Source organism: Natrix helvetica (assembly GCF_964273705.1).
Source record: "Natrix helvetica genome assembly, chromosome: 5".
NCBI lineage: Eukaryota > Metazoa > Chordata > Lepidosauria > Squamata > Natricidae > Natrix > Natrix helvetica.
The window spans coordinates 12,837,307-12,864,158 of record NC_138551.1 but is presented as its reverse complement, the minus strand read 5'-3'; the positions used below and the strand labels follow the sequence as shown (position 1 = coordinate 12,864,158).

At 43.7% G+C, this 26,852-nt stretch overlaps 1 protein-coding gene across 5 annotated transcripts in view; it reads right to left on the bottom strand.

Moving 5' to 3' along the window:
• Positions 1-479: 479 nt before the first annotated feature.
• The window catches only part of PEX5L (peroxisomal biogenesis factor 5 like), a 218,309-nt gene continuing 191,936 nt past the window's right edge, over positions 480-26,852 (bottom strand). For 4 of the 5 annotated variants that reach the window (XM_081954224.1, XM_081954227.1, XM_081954225.1 and 1 more), the window contains 9 exons: positions 24,105-24,201; positions 18,364-18,459; positions 11,755-11,871; positions 8,215-8,358; positions 6,226-6,296; positions 4,528-4,725; positions 4,162-4,327; positions 2,610-2,767; positions 480-1,516 (listed from right to left, as the gene is read on the bottom strand). In XM_081954224.1, coding sequence (XP_081810350.1) covers positions 1,312-1,516; positions 2,610-2,767; positions 4,162-4,327; positions 4,528-4,725; positions 6,226-6,296; positions 8,215-8,358; positions 11,755-11,871; positions 18,364-18,459; positions 24,105-24,201 — 1,252 coding nt within the window. In that variant the 3' untranslated portion in view covers positions 480-1,311. The remainder of the gene's footprint in view (positions 1,517-2,609; positions 2,768-4,161; positions 4,328-4,527; positions 4,726-6,225; positions 6,297-8,214; positions 8,359-11,754; positions 11,872-18,363; positions 18,460-24,104; positions 24,202-26,852) is intronic. The other variant, XM_081954228.1, reaches the window with a different exon arrangement.

The window sequence follows — 26,852 nt, the reverse complement described above, 5'->3', positions numbered from 1 at the left end:
ATTCCAATTACAGGTAGTCCTTGATTGACAACATTTGGTTTAGTGGCCATTCAACGTTATGACGGCACTGGAAAATGTGACTTACGACCAAGTTTCACAGTTACAACCTTTTGTAGCAGGATGATGTGATTAGAATTCAGATGCTTGGTAACTGGTTCATACTTAGGACCACTGCTGTACCCCGAGGTCATGTGATTTCCCCTTTGAAATCATTTGACCGGAAAACCAGTTTCACTTAACCATCGGATTTCTAACTTACCAACTGCAGCGAGTCACTTAGCAACGGTGGCAAGAAAGGTCACGAAATGAGGCAAAAACTCACTTAACAAATGTCTCGCGTCACAACAGGAATTTTGAGCTTTGGTCGTAAGTCGAGGATTACCTGTACATTCTGGCATTCTTAACAAGTGACATCCAGCCCAATATTTCAGTGCATTTCAGAAACACCTAAAACGGATGATTGAAAGCTAATATTCTGAAATAAGCTAGCTGTCCAATGTCACAATGTGTGGTGTTTGGGGCAGAGGTCACCCAGATACCTGTCTAAGGTGCCCAGTTAGGTCCAGCCCTACTCATACGTACCCCGACATCTAGTGCAAATAGCAGTTTACAATTGCATGACACACAGCCCTGTTAGATATTATTTGACATGCACACATCATTTTGGAATTGAGTGAGAACTATGTCGGATGGGATTCACGGGGTAACAGCTTTCGGAATAAAAATTCGGCTAATAGAATTGAAATCCCTAAGTATCTGCCAGTTTAATACAGTTATGGAGAAAACACAGCTATCTAACATGCACATATACTGAAGATCACATCTGTGGAAAAGGAAACCTTGAGTTACCCATTTCCCCACTGATGCGTTGGGTCAAGGGCAGCAAATCCAGTGGACTAGAAGACGTCTTTTAAGAAAACTTGCCCTTTGTTCCTGGTTTATGTGCTCTTGAGTCTCTGTAACATGGTAAGGCAACCTTCCTTTTCTTCGTACCTATGGATGTTGCATAGAACATGCAAGCAAGGTTGTTTCTCAAAGTGATGTTACTTTATCAAGATAGCTGCTCTTCTCTTCATTCCGTCACAGGCATCCAAGCCCCGTCAGGTGTGTATTTACAAAATGTTGTGCTTATGAACGTCTTCCCCCCCACCCCTCCCAGAAGGTCTGATGGGATCTGCGGATCCTTCACCCTGGAAAGAAGTCCAAATTCATTTCTGTCCGTGCTGTTGTTCAGGTTGCAAATGTAAGGATGTTTTCTCTTATACGATTCATTTGGAAGATGTGAGCGAGAAAGACCGAGAGGGATTGTAGTTAAGACTCGATGTTGAACGCTTTTAATAGAACATCCAGGTCACCCACATTAGCAGCCTGAAAGAGTTCTGGCTGGTCCATCATAGACAACGCAATCCGGAGAGCAGCCCAAATATTACCTGAAATTACCGGTTGAGACACCTGCTGCTGATTCCGACTCTTGCGTTGCAGATTGAGAGCTGTGAGGAAGTTGCTCACCGCCTCTCTGCAGATTAGGAAAACAAAACAACGACAAAACACGTACAAAAATAATCCACAGTTTCCACAATATCTAACCACCAAAATAGCCAGAGCACTTACTCAGGTGACCCTGAGGACACAGATAAACTTCCAAGTGCTTCAACGACCCTCTAAAAAGGATGCAAACGACCAGCTGTCTGCAAGGAATATAAATCCTGCCATTTCCCCACTGTCCAAGAAGCAGAAGAAGCTTCTTGGATGAGAAGTGAAACCTCTTCAAAGAAAAAACAAATAAGTCCAGTTGCCTCCTGAAAAAGCACCTTTGGGACAACCATGACCTGGATGACTGAGAATATCTAGAGACTCTCAGTTGTAGAAATGAAGACCCATTGGGATGAAGACCCTTTGAATGGTGTGGGAGTAGGAATGGATCTCCAGCTGGGAAAAAAAGTGCAGACTATAGGAACCAGGAGCACTTACTCAGGTGACCCTCGGGACACAGACAAACCTCCATGTGGCATCAATGACCCTCTAAAAGGATACAAATGACCAGCTGTCTGCAAGGAATACAAATCCTGCCATTTCCCCACTGTCCAAGAAGCAGAAGAAGCTTCTTGGATGAGAAGTGAAACCTCTTCAAAGAAAAAACAAATAAGTCCAGTTGCCTCCTGAAAAAGCACCTTTGGGACAACCATGACCTGGATGACTGAGAATATCTAGAGACTCTCAGTTGTAGAAATGAAGACCCGTTGGGATGAAGACCCTTTGAATGGTGTGGGAGTAGGAATGGATCTCCAGCTGGGAAAAAAAGTGCAGAATATAGGAACCAGGAGCACTTACTCAGGTGACCCTCGGGACACAGACAAACCTCCATGTGGCCTCAATGACCCTCTAAAAGGATGCAAATGACCAGCTGTCTGCAAGGAATATAAATCCTGCCATTCCCCACTATCCTGTCAGAGCTGAAGAAGCTTCTTGGATGAGAAGCGAAACATCTTCAAAAGGAAGAAAAACAAAACAAGAAAGTCCAGTTGCCTCCTGAAAGAGCACCTTTGGGACAACCATGGCCTGGATGACTTAGAATCTCTACAAACCAAAATTCATGTGGACCTACTTACCTATATGCACCTAGGTTGATGCAGCTGATTCCTAGATTATATCTAGATCTTATAAAGCCAGGTTGAATCTCTAAAGCTCGAGTATAGGCTTCTACCGCTTCTTCACTTCGATCCCCATTTGCTAAGGTTGCGCCTAGACGGTTCCACAGCGAATAATCCTGGCAAGACAACAACAATTTAGGTGTAATCAGTGGTGGGATTCAACCAGTTCGCACTACTTTGGGAGAACCGGTTGTTAACTTTCTGAGCAGTTTGGTGAACTGGTTGTTGGAAGAAATCGTTAGGGCAGAGAATGGGTTGTTAAATTATTTGAATCACTGGGTATAATACTTGTGCATCAAATACTTTCATATGGGTTTTTTTGCTCATTCTGTTCAAATGGTATCAGAGGTGGGTTCCTACTGGTTCGGACCGGTTCAGCCAAACCGGTAGTAATTTGGCGGCCTGGGTCACTGGAACCGGCAGTGAGCCAGGCTTGCCACGCCCCCGAACCGGTTCTCCTGGTGGCACCATCTTGTTTTTTGCTTCTGCGCATGCACAGAACAATTTTAGCAGTACTGCACATGGGCACACAGCACGCATCAAGAGCATGTACATGCCGTGCCCCTGGGCAAACCAGCAGTAGCGGCTGCTGGAACCCACCCCTGAATGATATGGGTGGTAACAGTAAGTGTCTTCTCCTTTCACTAGTATGATATGTAACTCAATATTATTTTCTGAGATTGTCTGAAATGTTATAGGGTTTCCTGCTTGACCAGGGGGCTGGATTAGAAGACCTCCAAGGTCCCTTCCAGCTGTGTCCTGATTCTGAATTCTGAATTCAAGATAATTTTCTGAGATTTACTCCTAATTTTTTTTTTGTTAGGCAAGCCAGAATTGGAAGAAGGACTGTCACAGAAAGGAAGAGGTCCACCTGTTTTCAAAGTGCCTGAAGGCCAGACAAAGGATAATGGATGGAAATAGATCAAGGAAAAATTCAACCTAGAATTAAGGATATTTTTTCTGACAGTGAGAACAATCAAGCCATGGAACAGGTTGCCTTCAGATGTTGTGGGAACTTTATCACTGGAAGATTTCATGAAGGTACTGGACTGCCATTTGTCAGAAATGGTGTAGGGTCTTCTGCTTGGGCAGGGGTTGGATTAGATGACCGTCCCTTACAACTCTGTTAATCTGTTAAACTATTTAAACTACCATATTTTTCAGAGTATAAGACACACCATTTTTTCCTCAAAAAAGAGGGTGAAAATCTGGGTGCGTCTTATACACTGAATACAGCATTTTTGGCCTCCCGAAACCTCGCCCCCTTTGCAAAAATGGCTGTGCATAGCCTTTAGGAGGCGTCCAGAGTGCTCCTGGGGGCTGGGGAGGGCGAAAATGGGCCGTTTTTTCTCAGTTTTGCTCCCCCAGCCCCCAGGAGCACTCGATAGAAGGGGCTTGAAATTAATGATTCACTTTAGGCACTTTAATGGCTAAAGCGAACACCAATTAATAGTTTAAAGGACATTGGGCAATAGAAGTAAACCTTTTAATGTTACAGTGCCAAACCTACCTCTGGGCGCACAGTGAGGGCTGCATTGAATGCATCTATTGCTCTGTTAAATTCCCCATTCAGATGGAAGAGCACTCCAAGTCCCGTCTGCAAGTCGGGGTCAATCAATTCACCATTATGATGAGCTCCTTCAAGAAATAACTCCTTCACTTCTTCCAGCAGGGAACTAGAAATAACACCGTGTAGAGATAAAGGTAGAGTAATACAAGAGCAATGAAACTAGGGCCCGGGGCCTCAGAACAGATGGTAGAATTCATTTGCTCCCATGTCTCCATGGAAAACGTGATTTAAATTCGGGCTGAGTTGGGTGATGTTTCAGGGTCCCAAATTTTGCTTGTAAATCGGTTAATCGGGAATTATTATTACCTTTCATCCGCTGTCTTTGACATCCTCCTGGGTAATGCCGGAGAACCTTTCTTGCTTCTGAAGAGGAATCTGTACTTGGGATTCTGCTTGATCCAGCCTCTTAAGACTTCACAGGCCTCCTGCTGGTGGCCAGTGTTCGTGAAGCTCACGGCTAAGGCCATGAGGGCTTTCAGGTTGTTTGGCTGAAGCTCTAAGCACCTTGAGCAGAGGAAAAAGGAAAGTTGGTTGAGCAGACAGTTCTCAGTGGGCTGAAGAGACAGACTTACTATCACCAAGGCCTCTTGCTCCATAGGAACCAGGGGTAGGCTGCTGCTGGTTTGCATGGGTTCGGGTGATCCTCTGGATAGGATTCTGCCCTGTTCAGCGAACCTCCAAATGCCACCCCTGGTTGGCTCCGCCTACCCCTCCCCTTCCAGGAGTCTCCACGTGGCCCGTTCATCATTCCAGGTAAGTGCAGGACCCGTGTGGAGGCTCGGGGAGGGCGAAAAATGGACCCTCTGGAAAGGGGCCTGTTCCTGTCCTCTGGAGAGCCTCTGGAGCCCGGGGAAAGCAGTTTTTGCCCTCTCAGAGGCTCAAAGAAAACTTCCAGAGCCTGGGGAGGGCAAAAAAAAATGCTCCCCCGCCATAGTGCAGGAGGCCGACTAGGCGATGCACACCCAGCAATGGGGTAGCGAATGCATTGCTGGAACTTTTGAAGCCCACCTCTGATAGGAACCCAAAGTACAGAAGGACCTCCACCATATCTTTAGAAGATGAAAGGAGTGTCTTCAGTATCCTGATACCTGATCCTGAACAAGTAGATAACCTCCCCTAGCAGTTTCTTGTAGTTGTGAGTGGAGCTGTAGTACCAAGCGGTTTGGCATCACACAAAGGAGCAGTTTGACTGATGTCCATATCATCAACTGAAGTCATTCTTCAAGTCAAGTCATTCCACTGGTTAATTGTTCTAATTGCAAGGAAAGTCCTCCTTAGTTCTAGGTTGGTTCTCTCTTTTATAAGCTTCCGTTTCTTACTTCTTGTCCTGCCTTCAGGTGCTTCTTGTCCTGCCTTCAGGTTCTTTGGAGAACTCTTCTGGGTCAACCTTCTGGGTGACAGCCCCGTAGATATTGGGACACCTCTACCATGTCACCCCTAATCCTTCTTTTCATTAAACTAAGGTAAAGGTAAAGGTTCCCCTCACACATATGTGCTAGTTGTTCCCGACTCTAGGGGGCAATGCTCATCTCTGTTTCCAAGCCAAAGAGCCAGTGATGTTTGAAGACGTCTCTGTAGTCATGTGGCCGGCACAACTAAATACCGAAGGTGCACGGTACGCTGTTACCTTCCCACCAAAGGTGGTTCCTATTTTTCTACTTGCATTTTTACATGCTTTCAAGCTGCTAGGTTGGCAGAAGTTGGGACAAGTAACGGGAGCTCACTCCATTATGCGGCGCTAGGGATTCGAACCACCGAACTGCCGACATTTCTGATTGACAAACTCAGTGTTTTAGCCACTGAGCCACTGCGTCTCTTCATTAAACTAGAGGTAGTTTAATGAATGACCAATTCCAGCAGCTGGTCTTCATAGGTTTTAGCTTCCAGTCCCCTAAAGATATGTCCATGATTTACCAGAACTCCCTCTTTCCCTCTGAAAGCAATAAGACAACCATTTGGATACCCACTGGGCACATAAAACCAACAGTCATTAGCATCACTTACCGTTGGAGGGCAACTATGGCTCCCTGTTCATTTTCATTTTCTGCTTGGGTTATTCCAAGAAACTGCCAGGCCTGCAAAATGGGAAGTGTGAGCATTATACCATGCTAGTTATCAGCATAATAAACTCTGGGAAATTATTTTGTTATGAATGCCATGTCAGTCTTTATTTTAAAAAGCAAGGCTGAAAAAAAAGTCTGCTTTATTCTGGCAAGATTGATGTCAAGCTCAGAAATCAAGAAAGACACACTGGGGTTCTAAGCAGTTTGCTTTATTGTTCCTGATCTACAGACAGAAATCTTGCTAAACTAAAGCAGACCACTTGCACCATTAAACCTATACACAGGGAGCTCTTAGGGGGGAGCTTCCTTCACTCTCTTCTCCCACACAAACCATCTAAATTCCTCTGACATGCAGCCCCTCCTTCCTGGGAATCCAGACTACATTCCACCACAGTACTCCCTCCATTCTAAATCCTGAATGTCGACTTCAGAACCAATCAGGAAGATGCCGATTCTGACTGGACACAAGGATATGGTGCTCACGGGAATGTAAAACAGTGTTATCACATTCAAATTATATATAAGCGAGAAAGCACCGAGGCTATGACATATACCATACTTTTCAGATTATAAGACGCACCCGACTATAAGACGCACCCGATATAAGACGCACGTCTGCACGCCTCATTTTTGGCCCTTTTGGGGGCCTTTTTTCAGCCCTTTTCCAGCCTTTTTTCTACCCATTTTTTGCCTGTTTGGGGAGCTTTTTTGACATGTTTTGGGGGCTTTTTTGGCCCGTTTTTGAGGCATTTCTTGGCCCATCTTCAAGGCTTTTTTCGGCCTGTTTTTGAGGCTTTTTTGGTCTGTTTTGGGGGCTTTTTGACACATTTTGGGGGGCTTTTTGGTCCATGTTTGAGGCTTCTTTTGGCCCATTTTCATGGCTTTTCTTGGTCCATTTTCAAAGCCTTTTCCAGCCCCTTTTAAGACTTCTCTTGGCCCATTTTGAGGCTTTTCTTCGCCTGTTTTTGAGGCTTTTTTCAGCCCATTTTTTAAAAAAACAGGTAGAAAAAAGCATCAAAAACGGCCTGAAAAAAGCCTAAGAAACTGCAGAAAAAACAATTACTGTCAACCTGCCTTTCATTGATGACTTGTATACTGCACGAGTCAAAAAAAAGGGCTTTTTGACGCCTCACATCCTGGACAGTTGAAATTGTTTCAACTCCTACCCTCAAAACGACGCTATAGAGTACTGCGCCCCAAGAAAACTAGACACAAGAACAGTTTTTTCCCGAACGCTATCACTCTGCTAAACAAATAATTCCCTCACCACTGTCAAACTATTCACTAAGGCTGCATTGCTATTACTATATTAGTCTTCCCATTGTTCCTATCATTCATCTCCTCCCACTTATGACTGCAGGACTGTAACTTTGTTGCTTGTATCCTTACGATTTATATTGATATTGTTTCCTGATTGCTTATTTGTATCCTAGGACTATCATTAAGTGCTGTACCTTATGTTTCTTGATGAATGTATCTTGTCTTTTTATGTATACTGAGAGCATATGCACCAAAGACAAATTCCTTGTGTGTCCAATCACACTTGGCCAATAAAGAATTCTGTTCTGTTCTGTTCTGTTCTGTTCTGTTCTGTTCTACTCTACTCTACTCTACTCTACTCTACTCTACTCTACTCTACTCTACTCTACTCTAATCTATTCCATTCCATTCCATTCATCAAATAATAATCTAATCAAGGCATTAATAAAGGAGATCACGACACTTCCACCAAAACTGGAGGGGCAAGCTAATGTATATCAACCGAGAACAAACCCCACATTGATGATGTTACCTAGTTGGGTAATTAAAAGTCTGCAAGCAAACAACCAAGCTCAGAGAGCACCAAGAAATCCAAAGCTGTTTCTTCACAACTGATAAAAGATTCTGAAGGGAATTTTAACTAGTTCCAGATATTCAACAGGGTAGATACCTCAGCATCATGTGGGTCTTGGAGAATAGCTGCCTCCAAATAGAGGATGGTGAGGGGCAAATCTCCTTCCCTCAGTTTTTTTAGTCCCTCTTCAAAAGCACCAGGCCAATCTTTGAAGGGATTTTCAGTGTGAAAGTAATAACCCTGAAAAAGAAAATTAAAGTGTTGGCAGTTAGATAGGGACTCTTACATAGAAAACTATCCGCATGATCTTATGGAGATCTATTCACAAGAAAGTCTAAGGGAGTAAAATTTGACTACCTTAAAATCAAATCATTGATTGTCTTTCATTTATCCATGAAGGTGTTTTTGGTGAGGGTCTGAATAGCTTGCACATTGTTTTATGCAATGCAGGGGCTTATTTTCAGCAATGGGACTACAGCAGTGTTGGCGAAACTTTTTGGCCTTGAGTGCTGAAACGAGGGTGCACACATGCATGCAGGGAAGCACCAGAAATCGGAAGAGCAGCTCCCTGGCGCATGCATCAGGAGTGCCAGAAACCAGAAGAGCAATTCACCGGAGTGCGCATACGCATGCTGATAAGCCGATCTTCTGGTTTCTAGTCAGGGGTGGGTTCCTGCCCGTTCTAACCTCTTCTATAGAAGAGGTTCCACAAACCTACAGTGCCGTTTAGAACCGGTTCCAGCTCCCTCCCCCCACCCATCCAAATATCATCAAGATGAAGAGCGAGAGGAGGAATTCTGGGAGTTGAAGTCCACAAGTCTTAAAGCTGTCAAGTTTGAACACCCCTGGGGTTTTTTTTTCCCTAAAGGGTTAGGGGTGCAAGGGTGTTGTAACTTGACAGCTTTAAGACCTGCGTGCTTCAAATGCCAGAGTTTCTGAGCCAACATTTTGGTTGCTAAGCAAGAGCATTGTTAAGTGAGTTTCACCACATTTTACAAGTTGGCCACGCCCACCCAGTCACATGGATGGTAAGCTACTCCCACCCAGTCACACGGCCGGCAAGCCGCTCCCACCTGGTCACATGGCCGGCAAGCCACTCCTACAAAGCAGGCCACACCTACAGAAGAGGTTCTAAAAATTTTTGAAACCCACCACTGTTTCTGATGTGCATGCGTGCATGAAGACCAGCTGGCCAGCACGCATGCATGTATCAGGAACAGCAAGCTCAGCTTCCTGGTGCGCACATGTGCACCAGGGAGTTGCTGTTCCAGTTTCCCGCATGTGCAAAACCAGCTGGCCAACGTGCACGCACGTACTTGAACCCTGAAGAACAATGGGCAACAGCTGGTGTGCCTGGAGAGATGGTTCTGCATGTCACTTCCAGCACACGTGACATAGGTTTGCTATCACGGGACTACAGAATCCATGTGACCAACAGGGTGATTTTTTTCCTTCTGAAAATGTTTTATGTATCACATAAAGCTACAGTACAAACGATGGAATTGTAACTGGAATGGCACACAATGCATCTCCTTCTTTCTTTTTTCTACTTCCTCAACTTACAATATTAAAAAGGGGCTTGCACTTGTGTCAGAAGCACTGAGACGCTTCCGGGTTGAAAGGATTAGCTGGAGGCTCAATTTCATGTCCCCAGCAGGAGCTGGAACGAAGGATGGGAGTTCAATCGCACTCCATAGCAGCACTTGGGTCTCGAACGTGGGCTTGCTAACCTCCATCCCAGCATCCTAACCATGTAAACCACCATAATCCACAGAAAGGGGGTTATTCGTCGGGGTCTGGATGGGGGACAACAGACTCAAACTCAACCCCTCCAAGACCGAGTGGCTATGGGTACCGGCACCTCGGTTCAGCCAGCTGACACCATCGCTGGCCATAGGGGGCGAACAACTGTCCCCTGTGGAGCGGGCGCGCAATTTGGGCGTCCTTCTTGATGCCCAGCTGTCACTGGAGGACCATGTGGCAGCCGTGGCAAGGGGGGCGTTCCACCAGGTTCGCCTGGTGCGCCAATTGCGCCCCCTACTGGACCGGAGTGCCCTGCGCACGGTCACTCATGCGCTGGTGACGTCTCGCCTGGACTACTGCAATGCCCTCTACATGGGGCTTCCCTTGGGACGCATCCGGAGACTGCAGCTAGTTCAGAACGCAGCCGCGCGGGTTATCATGGGGAGTACACGTTACTCCCACGTAACACCGCTCCTGCGCGAGCTGCACTGGCTACCTGTGGCCTTTCGGGTGCGTTTCAAGGTATTGATCACTATCTTTAAAGCGCTCCATGGCATAGGACCTAGATATCTGCAGGATCGCATCCTACCACACACGTCCCAGCGACCTATTCGCTCACACAGGGAGGGACTCCTCCTGGTGCCGTCCGCTAGGCAGTGTCAGCGGGCGACACCTAGGAGTAGGTCCTTCTCTGTGATGGGCCCAACCCTCTGGAATGACCTCCCCCCCGACATTCGAACCACCACCGACCTCCGTTCCTTCCGTCAAAAGTTAAAGACTCACCTATTTCAATCAGCTGGCCTGGCACTTTCTTAGTTTTACCTCCCGGGGATTTATTTTAATTGGGTTTGGGTTTTTAATTGGGGATGTTTTTAGGGTTTTAGAATATATTTATTTCTTGTACAGCCTATCTCCTCCATCCAAATGCATTTAATTGTTTTATGATTGTGTTTTTATCTGCATTGACTGTACACCGCCCCGAGTCCCTTTTTGGGAGAGGGGGCGGTCTAGAAATCCAAGAAATAATAATAATAATAATAATATTGAAAAAGATCCATGGTGTCCTGATCTAGGCTTCCCCAGCAGCACGGAGCCGAGTCCTCGTCCCAATAAACCACTTTTATTTAATTTACAGTGAATTGCTCTCCAGCAAAGTCTTTCCTCTCCCACAGTCTTTCAAGATAGTTCACAATTACCAGCCTTTATCAGGCTTGGAGAGTGGGCAGGCCGATATCTTTCAGACGCCACAATACTTGGCAAGAATGCAGGAATGAACTAATTGCCTCCTGCAAACTCCATTCCCCTTTTGCTCCTCTTTTATTCCCTATGGGAGGGGCCATTCCCCGTCCACCTGTGGCCTTACTCCCAAGTCGACCCCTGTCCCTTAGCTGTTCCCTTCATCTGGCAACTCTGCGCATGCGCACACTGGGAACAGGCTCCAGCTGTTGGCCTACCTCTCTGCTGTCTGACTCTGACAACAGCTGATAACTGTCAGATGGCTCTGGCACCATCTCTGCCTCCAATGTAGAGCTGTCATCAGAGTCTCCCCCAGACTCCAGAACTGGCCCATGTTCCTCCCCAATCTCCTCATTGTCCGAATCTGCTGCCAGCTCTGCTGGCCACTGGCAGGCCACAACACATGGTAGGAGGTAATATCATGGAGGAAAGTGTTTCTACATATTAAGTGCCTTGAAGAGAAGGCCCATTTTCTAGATCTCAAGAAGTGACCATTTTTAATTCAGAGCATGCCAACTGTACGAGATCATACAAATTACTGGGATAGATGGTCCTTTAGATAACCAGGTCCTATGTGATGATGTGCAAATTTGCCTTTTACTTATCTTGGACTACCATAAAGATATTCTTCTCCGTTCTTCCACAATCCCAGGTTACCTTCTCATTAATGGAGACGGCCACTTGTCCTCGTGTTTCTTGGCTGTCTGAAATCCACTTTCTGCGAGCCATTTCTTCCCACTCTGCCTGCATCTTGTCCCAAAACTCTGTGTCTGACTAGGGAAAAAGGAACCAAACAAACAAGTATGAAACATGGAAGAAGTAGAATGGAACAAACAATTCCTTTAGCCCAGGGGTCTCCAATCTGGGCAACCTTAGGACTTGTGGACTTCAACTCCAGAATTCCCCAGCCAGCGCATTGAGTTGAAGTCCAAAAGTCCTAAAGTTGCCAAGGTTGGGACCCCTGCTTTAGCCTAAGGTAGGGGTGTCAAACTCGATTTCATTGAGGGCCGCATCAGGGTTGTGTTTGACCTTTGGGGCCTGGGGGTGTGGCAGAGGGTATGGCCAGGGCCAGCTCGATGCCACTCATGCTGGGGACATCTGTGGTGGTCTGAGCGCTCTGTCAGCGAAAACAGGCTTCAGAGCTCTGTTTTCGGCTGCAAAGGCCTCCTGCAACTGTCTGCCAGCAAAAATGGAGCTGGGCCAATCACCAGGAGACTGGGAGTTCTAGTCTTAAATAAATAAATAAATGCAACGCAACTGGATAAATGAATGGACAAATACATATATTTATTCCTTGCTATTTGCCATTATTAAGCCTATCTTTTTATTTCCCCAACAATAATATTGTGGTTTTTTTTCCTAGTGATTATGGAAATACTCTAACAAATGGTGTCATTTATACATGCAGTGTTTCTTTTCCTTTCCTCCCCTTCCTTTTCCTCTTCCCTTTCCTCTTTCCTTCCCTTTCCTCTTTCCTTTCCTCCTTCCCTTCCCTTCCCTTCCCTTCCCTGCCCTTCCCTCCCCTTTTAAAATCCACTCTATCTAAAAATAAACTCTATATCTATTACCACTCTAACTAATGGTCCTTTCCACCCCTATCCTGAATACTATAGTATAAAATTATTCTACTTATCTCTTTAAGTACAGTACTTTAGAGGAGGCTGCTATTAAAAACAGCCTCTTTATTTGTGACTCTATGCTTTGTAATTGAATAGCATAATCACTAGCACTTTATGGATAGCTGGAATCTAAGCCTGGCATAGGGAAAAAAAAGCTTCTGTCTCTCACATAGCTAAGAAAATCTTAAAATGCCCAATATTATGCATTCTGTTCTTAGAAAGGGAGGGGGAATGTTTATGAAATATTGCAAACATTTAGCATTTCTATAGTGCTGCCAGAGCATTTCACGTTATCTCAATAGTTCCTTATTATTTTATTTATAATGCCCCTAGGACCATTTTCTAGGCAGAAAATGAAATTTAAATAGTTCATACCAGGTCCTGAAAAGCAGCCAGTTTCTTATTTTCCTTAATAATGTAAGAACTGTGGATAAAGTTTCAATCTACATTTGTGTGCAATGTTAGCCACAAATGGGGTCAAAAAAGTCAAGATGGTGCCTGCTTTTAATTCCCCTCTACCTGTGGGATTGTGTTTGCATCAACTTTTCTTCCTTAAAATTAGCATTTATAGGAAGGAAAAGGAAAAAAAACCCCTAAAGTATTCAAAATACTGCAGGTAGTCCTTGACTTACAACTATAATTGAGCCCACAATTATGGCCGTACGCTGTGACAGTCATTAAGTAGGTCATCACATGACTGAGCAACATTTTTTTTGCAGCAGCCTTTAAATCAATGGTCCCCAACCTGTGGGCTATGGCCAATGGTGGGATTCAAATGATTTAACAACCGGTTCTCTGCTCTTATGACCAGCTGGGTAGGCGGGGCTCGGTGGTCATGTGACTGGGTGGGCATGGCCAACTCAACATCACTCTCATCGATGGGTGCTTCACCTCAGCTGGTTCAATGTAATAAGGGTTAACCGGAAAGGCAGTTTCTGTAAGCAGGGCAATAAAGATGAGGCTAGAAACAACACCAGAATGTTTCCTTCCTTCCTTCCTTATAGGATTATCTCTGTAAAGTGGGAAAAAAACAAAAGGAGATTTCTTCCAACAACCGGTTCTCTGAACTGCTTAGAAAGTTAACAACCAGTTCTCCCGAATAGGTGCTAACTGGCTGAATCCCACCACTGCTGCTACCCCCACTGCTCAGGGAACCCTAAACCATTTCAGAAAAATGATTGTCCAATCTCTTCTTAAAAACCTCCAGTGTTGGACCACTTCTGGAGGCAAGTCATCCTACTCATTAATTGTCCTAATGGTCAGGAAATTTCTCCTTAGCTCTAGGGTATCAGGGGCAATGAATGTGTCCCTCAATACAAGTTGTAACAGAATAACAGTCTGTTGGAAGTCTATTCTTGGAGGTCTTCTAGTCCAACCCGCTACTCAGGAAACCTCCTGCTCAGGAAACCTGCTATCCAGTGGTGGGATTCAAATAACTCAAATAATTTAACCACCGGTTCTCTGCCCTAATGACCAGCTGGGTAGGCGTGGCTTGGTGATCATGTGACTGGGTGGGTGTGGCCAACTCAATGTCACTCAGGTCGATGGGTGCTTCGCTTTAGCTGTTACAATGTAACAAGGGTTAACCAGAGAGGCAGTTTCTGTAAGCAGGGCAATAAAGATTAGGCTAGAAACAACACCAGAATGTTTCCTTCCTGCCTTCCTTACAGGATTAGCCCTGTAAAATGGGAAAAAAACAAAAGGCGATTTCTTCCAACAAACTGCTTAGAAAGTTAACAACCCGTTCTGCCGAAAGGTGCCAACTGGCTTAATCCCACCACTGTGGCCCACTACTGTGCCATGGCCTATTCACAACTGGGCCACATGAATGGTTGCCTGGCACGGCTCCATTCATGTGAGCATCCTGGCACTTGGGGCATCGCTTGTGCGAGCAACGGGTGCGGCTATCCCCTCACAAAACCATCCCCCTTTCCCCATCTACCTCCTCTGGGCTGCAAATCCAGAAAGGTTGGGGAACTCTGCTTTAAGTGAATGCTCTGGTCATAAAGCGAAGACTGCGGTTGTAAAGTGAATGCAGCAGTTATTAAGTTAACAATGCAATCATTAAGTGAATCCATTGTTGGCTATAGTTTTGTTTTGTTTTTGCCAGAAAACGGAAGTAAACACCTGTTTCTGTCAAACACATCGCAAAACACGGTCTCATGATCATGAGATGCTTCAAACAGCCATAAATGCAGACCGGTTGCCAAGCGCCCGTAATGTGGTCACGTGACTACGAATGGGGCATCAGAACTTCAAATCTGGGTCATAAGTTCTGGTTTGGAGAATCTTGTCAAGGGAAATTAGGAGATTCAGGCAGTTCGAATGAGTTTAAACGATTTATTGCAAACTTAAGCTCTCTAGAAGAATCTGACCAACCAACGGTCAAGGGAAATGAGCGGGAGATAAGAAGGTGGGCTGGACTTAGATCTCTTGGTGGCAGACCTATGATGCGTTTGACCCCTCCTTCAGGTTCAATTTGTTCATCTTTTACATCTCCTGTCATGACTTCAAATAATTGCTAAACATCTGGTTGTAAGTTGAGGACCATCCATATTTCTTTCTTAAATTATGTTATTGATCTGGAAAGAAGGAAGGAAGGAAGGAAGGAAGGAAGGAAGGAAGGAAGGAAGGAAGGAAGGAAAAATGCAGTTTCTCGTCCCTTCTGTCAATGATCTATGCGGATGATGTTGTAGGAGAGTGTTTTGGGGAGTTTTGTGCTGCACCTGCTTAATTGTGAGACAGTCACAAGTTCTGTAAACTGTATTTGCTTATTAAGGGCACGGCACACAGTTCAGTTCAATATCTGCTAGACTTCAAATGAAAGCCCAAGGAGCACATTTTGTAATTATGAGAGAAGAGGAAAACCAGGTGTTTAGGAAGATATTTAACACCACCACAACCTCACATATTTACATTGCTTTAATTCAGTTTACTGTGTGCAAACTTTCCCAGGTTTGGACTATTTTAGTGCCGTGCATTTAATGGAGATATTTTCTTAACAAGCAATCCCTTCTAGCTGATGGGGTGGTGGGTGGGGGTGGGGGTGAAGAAGAGACAGGGCATTTTCTTTTTGGTTTTCTGCTTGGCAAACTGCCACTAAAGTAATTAATTTCTAATTTTATCAGCAAACACGCTCTGTGATTAAGTTCCGTCCCTTCCTGTCCATTTCCAAAGGACTCCAGAATATATATTTTTTGCTTTGTTTCATATCGAATACAAAGAGTAAGCTCAGAATTGGGGCTGTAATAAAGGTTTTCCCTGTGACACCAGTCTACGGAAGTGAAAATTGGATTTTGAAGAAGCCGGCTAGAAGGTGTATTGGTGCTTTTGAACTTCGTTATTGGAAAAGACTGCTGAGAATACCACGCACAGCCAAGGAAACACACAAATCGATCACAAAACAAACTCAACCCAGAATTGTTACTTGAGCCACAAATGGACAGGCTCAAATTGTCATGTTTTTGATACATTTCTATAATACTAAGCAGGGGCGGAATCCGGCTTCTTTTACTGCCATTTGCTCAGGGACCTGCTTTGGGCACACTCGCTCTTGATGCACACTATGGGTGCATGTGCAAAAGTAAAAAAAAAGTTGCTACTGTGCAGAAGCAGAAGTGAAAATCAAGATGGTAGCGCCTATGGTGGCACTGATAGAACCAGTTCAGTTACTACCTACTTGGCCAAACTGGTAGGAATGCACCTCTGATGCTAAGATAAGTGAAAGGAAAGGAAGGTAAGTGAAAGGAAACCAAAGAAGGAACACGGCTAGCATGCTGATCTAGTACAAAGGAATAAATAACAATAAGGTCACACCGATATGTTTAGCTAATTGGTATTATTAATAGTCACATCATGCTGTCATTTTCATTGTGTCTGCCTTTATGAGTGTCTTGTCTTTGAAATGCAGTTTAAGCACTGGTTATGCTTTGGCACAAGGCTGCTGGGTTTTGTTTGGTACCCAGGACATTCTGAACCGGGCCAAACCAGAGGCAACCCACCGGAAGTGGATTTGGGTTAATGTCAGCGTTCCAAATATCATCCGAAATCAGAGTCCAAGGCAGAACTTTCCTCAAACTTCCAATTTAGTAAGAGAGACATGTTGGCACATCTGTGGAAAACCCGAATCTGAAAGCTTCCTGGGTTTTCCACCCAGTTGAAAGTTCATGATCTTGCCCCCACACCCACAAGTCCATTACACGGTCCAATCTTCCATTGCCATGCTGGCATCTCCACCCATCCACTTCCGGTCAGGTGCAGAGGTGCAGAGACAAAGAATGACCTTGGGCTTCTAGAAAGGAATGTTTTATTTTGACAACAACAAATTCTACTCCCTACTAATCCCCCTCCCAATTACCCCACTAATGAAACAGCATAGTAAAATAATAGAGTGTGGCAGGCCAAAGATCCTAAAAGGAATATGACTGCAGGCCTGACACTCTGATTAGCACCTGCTTGGATTTAGATAAGGGACAACAGAATTCAAGGGAGGTAGGACTTATTTCACTTGTGACTATGTAGGGATTCTAGGCTGATTCCTCTTTTAACGCTGCCCTCAGGTTCTGCCACTCTTTCTCCTCCGCTATTACAGTACAGGTAGCCCTCGACCTACAACAATTCATTTCGGGACCGTTCAAAGTTATAATGGCACTGAAAAAAGTGACTTATGACCATTTTTCACGCTTATGACTCATGCAGCATCCCCATGCTTATTTGGATGCTTGACAACTGACTCACATTTAAGATGGTTGAAGTGTCCCGGAGTCATGTGATCACCTTTTGCAACCTTCTGACAAGCAAAATCAATGAGGAAGCCAGATTCACTTAACGTTACTAATATTCACTTAGTATTACGAATTGAACCGCTTCAATGATTCACTTAACAACTGTGGCAAGAAAAGCAGAGCCACATGGGTTTGTGGTTCTGGGCAGCTGACAAGATGGAGTTGAGAGTGGGTGGATTTTTATACCTTCTTTAGGCTTTGAACTTGAGCTTCCTATTCCTGTGAAAGAACATGTATTCTATTGGCTATTGTCAGATTCCTATGGAGTCATGCAGGGGTTATGTAGGGGTCATAGATGGCGCTATGGGCAAAAGAGAAAATGCAAATCCTAGGTGTTTGTCTGAGCTAATCTGGTTTACCTCTGTCTTATTTTTTTAGCTGAGCTCCCAGGTGAAGTTTGGACTTAACTTAAGTTTGGACTAGGGGGTCATGCAATGAAGGGGCTTGTGTTCTGAAAGGGTGTTGGGCAATTCCTAAGGGCCTTTGTCCTGGGTTGGATCTTGGGTGATGGCTGCTTCTAATCCTACCATTCTGCCTTTTTTTCAAAATATCCTGGCTTGAATGGATTACCAAATCTGCATTTCTAAAAAGCTGCCTCCTCAGTTTCTGTTCGTGGGCAGGGAGATTGAGTCTGCTTTCTGTCTTTTAAGAGCATGTTTTTTTTAATATTCCCCAAAATATTTCATTCTTTTTTTGGTGGGGGGGGGGAACGCTACTATAGTATAACACTACTATAGTTTAGATGGCTCATTATCACATTGTGTTTTTAATCAATGTCCAGAGTTGAGTGGAATGCAAGGGGCCTATTGCAGGAGATGATTTCTCATTCCAATTGTATTAGTTCTTGAAATGCCAAGGAATACCTCAACGGCAGCTTTAGCGCGTTCAAATTCCTCTTCCATGGAATGATTTCGGGACAGGAGTGGTCTTCCCTTCCATTGCTCTTTGGTTGACTGGCCCTGGAAGAACATCACAGTCAAAAAATAAGGCAAACTGAAACATGATATTCATTGAAAGAGTCAGAATCAGTCAATGCTTAGGGCTAAATTGAGGTTTGTAAATTGAGATTTATAAAGATATTTTCAAATTGAACTCCTAGCGATTGTATCCGTTCATTTTTTTTTACACTCAGATGTAAAAAGGCATTTCTTCATTCAAATTACTATAGCTGCTCAATTTCAATTGACTCCTTTTTTAGGAATAAATTTTATTTGTACATTTTTCTTTAACATAAATGAATGCTTAATAAACAGTGTATTGTCTGGGTCAATTTACTTATACATAGTATCAATAATAACAACAATATTTACTTGTATATAGTGGTATTTTTCCAACTTCTAATTTCTACCTTTGTTGTCAAACCATTTATAAAAAAAATCCTATGTTAGAAAAATATTCTGTATCTTCTTTATCCTTGATCTTTAACGTTAACCTGCCCATTTCCGCAGTCTAATACTTTTTAAATTATGTTTTCATCTGTAGGAATGTCCTCCTTTTTCCAATATTGTGCAAATACAATTCTTGCTTCTGTCAACACATGTAATATTAAATATACAACCTCTTTGTCATGTTTTTCTGGTAATATACCTAACAAAAATATTTCTGGCTTTAAATCTATATGTTGCTTTATCATTTTCTCTGTCCATGTATGTATTTCTGTCCAATATTTTTTTTGCTTTTGGGCAAAAAGTGGTGGGTTGCTTTTACCATCGCTACCGGTACGCAGCTCGTGATCTGTTCATGCAAGCATGCACACTCCATTGCCCCTGCGACACCCAGATGCTCATTGGACGTTGTGCAGGTGTCCACATGCTGTGCGCATGTGCGCAATTGGCCCAGTTGCTTCAAAAGCAGGTATGGAACCCGGGTGGGTGGGTGGGCCAAACGCCACCATATTGGTGTGGTGGCCACTGCTCCCAACTACTAGCTGGAACCCACCACTGATCTGATTGCATTTCCAACATTTGTCGGGCAGGTTTTTGAACATCTTTGCTAGCCTTGCCGGTGGTAAATGCCACCTGTGAAACATTTTATGTACCGTATTTTTTGTAGCACAAGACACACCTTTTTCCCTCAAAAAAAAAAAAAAAGGCTGAAAATCTGGGTGCGTCTTATACACTGAATACTGCATTTTTTTTGCCTCCTCAAAACCTGCCCCTTCACCAAAATGGCCGTGCATAGCTTTTAGGAAGCTTTCAGAGAGCTCCTGGGGGCTGGGGAGGGCAGATATGAGCAAAAAGCAAGCTGTTTTTCCCTCAATTTTAACCCCCCCCCAGCCCCCAAGAGCACTCTATAAGCTTTCTAAAGGCTACCCATGCTCCCTTTTTTACGAAAAACGAGCCTGTTTTTGCGAAAAACGGGCCGTTTTTTGCTCATTTTTGCCCCCTGCCCCCCAGGAGCAGTCTGCAAGCCCCCTAAAGGCTATTCATGCCTTTTTTGGGGAAAATGGGCTTGTTTTTGGAGGTTTGCAGAGTGCAAAAACTTTTTTTTTAATTTGCCTCTTCAAAACCTTGGTGTGTCTTATACTCTGATGCATCTTATACACCTAAAAATATGGTAAGTTTTCCTTATATGCAGTTGCCATTGTAAATTTATAATTTCTGTCTCAAAGTTTTTGCCATTTGTCAAATTCTATTGTATATCCAGGGATGCAGAGGCTCAATGGCTAAGAAGCTGACCACTCTGGGACAATAGGGACCACTTTGGTGGGAAGGTAACAGCGTTCTGTGTGCCTTCAGCATTTAGTCATGTTGTCCACATTACCATGGAGACGTCTTCAGACAGCACTGGTTCTTCGGCTTTGAAATGGAGATGAGCACTGCCCCCTAGAGTCAGGAACAGCTAGCACATTTGTGTGAAGGGGGAATCTTTTACCTAGCATGGTTACTTTGTAAAGGTGATCATGTGGCTAGCATGACTAAATGCTGAAGGCGCATGGAATGCTGTTAAAGGTGGTTCTTATTTTTCTACTTGCATTTTTACATGCTTTCGAACTGCTAGGTTGGCAGAAGCTGAGACAAGTAACAGGAGCTCACTCCATTATGTGGCGCTAGGGATTCGAAACGCCGAACTGCCGACCTTTTTGATCGACAAGCTCAATGTCTTAGCCACTGAGCCACCACGTCCTAATTATGTTAGTTAGCAAGTTACAAAATCCAAGTCATGTGCCCTTCCCTCACAAGTGCTTGGGAAAAAATTATTTTGAATAGAGGGGAAAGTACTTTGCTAGATGAAAGCTAGAATCATGGCTGCCTACCAACAATATTGGGGGTCAAAGGCCAAGCTTTGTCTCCTTGTTAATCTCTTCACTTTGCTTGAAGTGAAGCCATGGCTCGATCATAGCCCAGTCCTTTATCAACAGCAGTGAAGCCCGTATCAAACATTTTCTCATCAATCTCAGCTTCTAAGCTCCTCACTGTTTTCATTTTCCACTTTGACCAGGGTTTGTAGTGATTTGTCGATACCTGTGCTATTCCTAGCTTTTTCCTTTGTTCCGGCTCTTTCTTTGGATTCCTCCCATGGGAACAAGTACAATGCAAGTTGATAAGCCCTTTTTTTTCATTTAAAACAAAAGCCCCTTTCTAAACTCATGGACAGGGTTAAAAGAAACTTCAACTTTCAAGGCAGCGATAAGCCACGGAGTGACCTAAAAACGTTGGCTTTGTTGAGCCTGTGTTCTCAATACTTCTCTGAGGTCAAACTCATTAACCAGAAGTCTTTCCAACAAAAGGGGGCAAACGATATGTGCTTACATGATTTTACTTTGGATCATCATTATTTTCACAGTTACTCCGTTGTAAAGGGTGACCAGAGTACATAAAACACTGAGCTAGGTGTTGGGGGGGGGTTCCCCCTTTCCTTTGGGTAGATGAAAAGGATCTGCTCATCTTAGGCTGAGCCAGTGGTGGGATTCAAATAACTTAACAACCGGTTCTCTGCCCTAATGACCAGCTGAGTAGGTGGGGCTCAGTGGTCATGTGACTGGGTGGGTGTGGCCAACTCAACATCACTCACGTCGACTCATGCTTTGCCTTAGCTGTTACAATGTAATAAGGGTTAACCGGAGAGGCAGTTTCTGTAAGCAGGGCAATCAAGGTTAGGCTAGAAACAACACCGGAATGTTTCCTTCCTGCCTACCTTACAGGATTAGCCCTGTAAAGTGGAAAAACAAAATAAGATTTCTTCCAACAACCGGTTCTCCAAACTGCTTAGAAAGTTAACAACCGGTTCTCCTGAATAGGTGCGAACTGGCTGAATCCCACCGCTGGGCTGAGCACTATTGAATGAAAAACAGGTTGGAGCAGGCTGGGGGCAGGGGGAATTCTGGGAGTTGAAGTCCACACATCTTAAAGTTGCCAAGGTTGAAAAACAGTGGGTTAGAGCATGCTGCTTCACAATTCCGAGCTGATTAGGATGGCACTAGAAGTGATACAGTGTAATAGGCGCACAGGAGCATAAGCAGGTATGTGAAGTAAGGCCTTAATGGCTCATTAGACTGTTTAATATTCATAAACGTTAATGTCAAGACAAGGCTATCTGGAACGCAGATGGTTTTTCTACTGCTGCTAAGCATTTAGTGACTAGAAATGGCCTCTATCAATGTGTCCATGCACATTGTCCCACAGGTGGTTTTTTTTCAAAAGGCAACTGGACTTTCTTTGTTTTTCGTTGAAGACGTTTCACAATCAGAGATGGTATTCAGCCGGTTCTGATCAGTTCTGGAGAACCAGTAACAGAAATTTTGAGTAGTTTGGAGAACAGGCAAATACCACTTCTGGCTGCCCCTGCCCCCATCTATTTGCTGTCTCCCAAAACCCAGTTGATTGGCTGCATCTTCATTTGTTGCCATGCACAGGAGAACGGAGATGGAAAGCAGGCTAGTGGGGTGTGGGGAGAATGGATATTTTGTAGTAACCTTCCCCGGGAGTGGGGAGGGAATGGAGATTTTGCAGCATCCTTCCCCTGCCATGCCCACCAAGCAACGCCATGCCCACCAAGCAACGCCCACAGAACCGGTAGTAAAAACTTTTGAATCCCACCACTGGTATGCATGGTCTTAAAAGCTGCCAATTAGTCAACTGGTGAAATCAAAAACAATTCAGCAAGAGTCCAGAGGTTAAATCTGACATAATCAAACATTTTTTAAAAGGCACGCTTTCTTCTAAAGTGTCTTCAATCTTTGTGCAAGATACTTGAACGTGCATTAATTTATATGAACTTTTCCAGATGGGAACAACTGACCCCGGTGTTTGATTGATTGACTGACTGATTTAGCATCAGAATATTTCCTGTTCACGGCTGTTCTGAAGAATGGATCAATCCTGCTTCAGGGTAACATTTAATAAATGCTACCCTAATGATTTCTGTGCACTTTCAAGTAGTTGTGCTTGGGAGATACATCAGCAAATGACATGGCTAGAACAACCATCCTTGCTCTTGAAAGGGGATTGAACAACTTGCCACAGCTAATTTGTTATGGCCAACTTGCAACAGCCAACTCGTCAACGCCAACTCGCTATGGGAAAACTCACCGCAGGACAATTTTAACAATTCTATTTAATTATTTTGAATAAATAAAAATTATTTTAATTTTTGCCATTCACATTTCAATCTCTCTCTCCTTTTGCATCTTTTCCTTAATGACTCTATTCCACCAATTCTTTGATATTAGTGTCATTCTTGTGCTGTGATGAGTTGTCTTGAGTTGGCCATGTCAAGTTGGCTGTGGTGAGTTAGCCATGATCAGTTGGCCACGGTGTGCTGGCCATGGTGAACTGGCCATGGTGAATTGTCATAGACCCAAGGAATTAAACTCAAAAGGTTTCTATTGCTAGTTATCCAGATTATGATGCCTATGCATAGAGATTACACTTTAATATAAAGAGTATAATTTGCCTTCCGTAAAGGATTCTGGTCAGTCCTAGAGGAGATCAACCCTGACTGCTCTTTAGAAGGCCAAATCCTGAAGATGAAACTCAAATACTTTGATCACATAATGAGAAGGAAGAACTCAGTGGAGAAGAGCCTAATGCTGGAAAAGATGGAGGGCAAAAGAAGAAGGGGATGACAGAGAATGAGGTGGCTGGATGGAGTCACTGAAGCAGTAGGCGTGAGCTTAAATGGACTCCAGAGGATGGTAGAGGACAGGAAGGCCTGGAGGAACGTGGTCCATGGGGTCGCAATGGGTCAGACATGACTTTGCAACTAACAACAACGTGTAAATACACAATATAAGAAAAGGAGTAACTTTGCAATTGCTAACTTTGCAATTGCAATGATTAACTGAACAACTGTGGCAAGAAAGTTTGTAAAATGGGGCAAAACTCACATAACAACTGTCTCCCCTAGCAGCAGAAATTTTGGGCTCAATTGTAGTTGTTAAGTCACTTGTAAGTTGTACCTGAAGATCCTGGACTGCTTTTATAAGGGCATTATAAAAAATATTACATTGAATGTCAACTACTATTAATATTACTAATAGCATTCATAACATTGCAGCTATCAGGATTAATATTATTGATTTGCAAAATATGAGTGTTATCTGGAATACACAATTTTGGCCTGCTTCAAAACATGACTAGTTGAAATAAATGCCCCCTCTTACCTTTGGTGCGGGGGCTAATTCTAAATCCGTGGTTGAAATAGATTCTAATGTGGTTTTACCGGTGGCCAGTTCAGGCTGGGACCTGTTTTCTGCCAACCTACAAAAGAACAAAATTGTACATTCTCAGACTGCAACACCAACAAAACTGGCCTTGATTACATCACTTCCAAATCATGGTCCTAAGCCAGGGGTGTCCAAACTTGGGAACTTTAAGACTTGTGGACTTCAACTCCCAGAATTCCCCAGCCAGCCATGGGAGTTGAAGTCCACAAGTCTTAAAGTTCCCAATTTTGGACACCCCTGTCCTAAGCCCTTTCGCAGTAAACAAAATTCAGGGCAAAAAATGAATAGCAGAAATACAAGAAAGGCATTTTCAGCCTTCAGCTGCATGAGAATTTGAGTGAGGGTAGAGGAGAGGACTGTGTCCTTCCCCTTCATTTACTGTATTTTTCGGAGTATAAGACGCACCGGAGTATAAGACACACCAAGGTTTTGAAGAGGCAAATTTTTTAAAAAGTAGGTAGGTAGATAGAGGGATAGAGAAGGAGAGAGAGAGAAATACAGTAGGTAGGTAGGGAGAGAGAGAGAGTAGGTAGGTAGATAGATAGGTAAATAGAGGGATAGAGAGAGAGAAATACAGTAGGTAGGGAGAGAGAGAGAGTAGGTAGGTAGGTAGATAGAGGGAGGGAGAGAGAGAGAGAGAAATACAGTAGGTAGGTAGGGAGAGAAAGAGTAGGTAGGTAGGTAGGTAGAAAGATAGAGAGAAATACAGTAGGTAGGTAGGGAGAGAGAGAGAGAAGGTAGGTAGGTAGAGGGATAGAGAGAGAGAGAGAAATACAGTAGGTAGGTAGGGAGAGAGAGGGTAGGTAGGTAGATAGAGGGATAGAGAGAGAAATGCAGTAGGTAGGTAGGGAGAGAGAGAGAGAGTAGGTAGATAGGTAGGTAGATAGATAGAGGGATAGAGAGAGAGAGAAATACAGTAGGTAGGTAGGGAGAGAGAGTGAGTAGGAAGGTAGATAGAGGGAGAGAGAGAGAGAGAAATACAGTAGGTAGGTAGGGAGATGTTTCCAGGTGCATTTATCCAAGTGCTGGAGAAGGAAATTGCTGACAATCTGCAGCTCCTAAGACTTTGATTCTGCTGGCAGAGCACTTGATCAATGTAATTCTCATCAATCAGTTAAAAAGCTTTCCAAAAGGGAAAAAAAAGTTTTTGCACTGCAAACCACCCCAAAACGGCCCATTTTTTGCGAAAACTGGCTCATTTTTTTCAAATAAAAGGCATGAATAGCCTTGGGGGGGGGGGGGGAGCTTGCAGAGTGCAAGCTTATAGTCCATAAGGCTATGCAAGCTTATAGTCCATAAGGCTATGCATGCAAAAAAATTTTGTCAAAAAATTTGCATGCATAGCCTTATGGAGGCTTATAGACTGCTGCTGGGGGCTGGGGGGCAAAACCAGCCCATTTGTTGCTCATTTCTGCCCTCCCCAGCCCCCAGGAGCTCTCTGAAAGCCTTCGTAAGGGTATGCACGGCCATTTTTGTGAAGAGGCGGGGCTTCAGGAGGCAAACATATGCTGTATTCGATGTATAAGATGCACCCAGATTTTCAGCCTCTTTTTTGAGGAAAAAAGGTGCGTCTTATACTCCGAAAAATACGGTATGCATGTTGTAAATATAACAGGACTGCAAACTCAATGCAAATGTGGAAAGCAACAGTAGTCTGATTTCTGTCTTGATTAGTGAATTGGTCATTTGCTAAATTCATAATACTTACATCATTGTTAGTGGTACTAGTGCGATTAAGCACTAGCAATGAACCCCAGGTCGAGGTTATAACAGAGCAACCCTGTAAAGTATACGCAGCGTGCGATATATAAAGCAACCACACTGAATAATGGATAGTAAAGTAACAAAAATAAACTTTACTTTCTGAAGAATATAGCAAAATCCATAAACACAGCCAAAAAGTCATACACAGAGAAAAACAGTCCAATAACTTACACACAGTAAGTAGTAGCAACAGTAATAACAGTTAGACAGCAGTTATCATACATCAAGGCAAGAGAGAGAGAGAGAGAACATCAGCTGCAATTTATATGCTGTAATCTACTAATTAGTAGATCTCCTCTCTTAAAGATATATAACATGCCTTGTGCAATATATTGTCTACCCAACTTGTTGGTTACACCCTAACATTCTCCCCTTTGGGTAGATCAATATATCCACTCACAATGTAAGATGATAACCTTCACATGATGAGGTATGTTTCACTGAACTTTGTGCCTTAGTGAAGTTGTCTGCTAAATTGTCTTCAGTTGAACAATATTCCAACTTTAACAGGCCTTCCTTAATGCTTTGTCGAACATTAAGATACCTCAAATCAGTATACTTCGATCTCGTTTTTATAGCTAAACTAGTCGCCATTTTTATTGCTGCCTGATTATCTTCATACACAGTAAAGGGTTCATTCATACTTAATCCCATATCTATAAGCAACTGCTTATAATATATCAGCTCAGTACATGTCAACGACAAACATGAAAACTCAGCTTCCATTGTGGATAAGCTTATGTGTTTCTGTCGTATCGACCTCCATCCAATCAGTACACCACCTAGCATAAAGGCTATGCCGGAAGTTGACTTCCTATTATCTATAGCAGCTGCAAAATTCGCATCAGCATAAACAGTCAAAACTAAATCCCTATTCGGTTCTAAATACAATGCATAGTGGATAGTTTTCTTCAAATAACG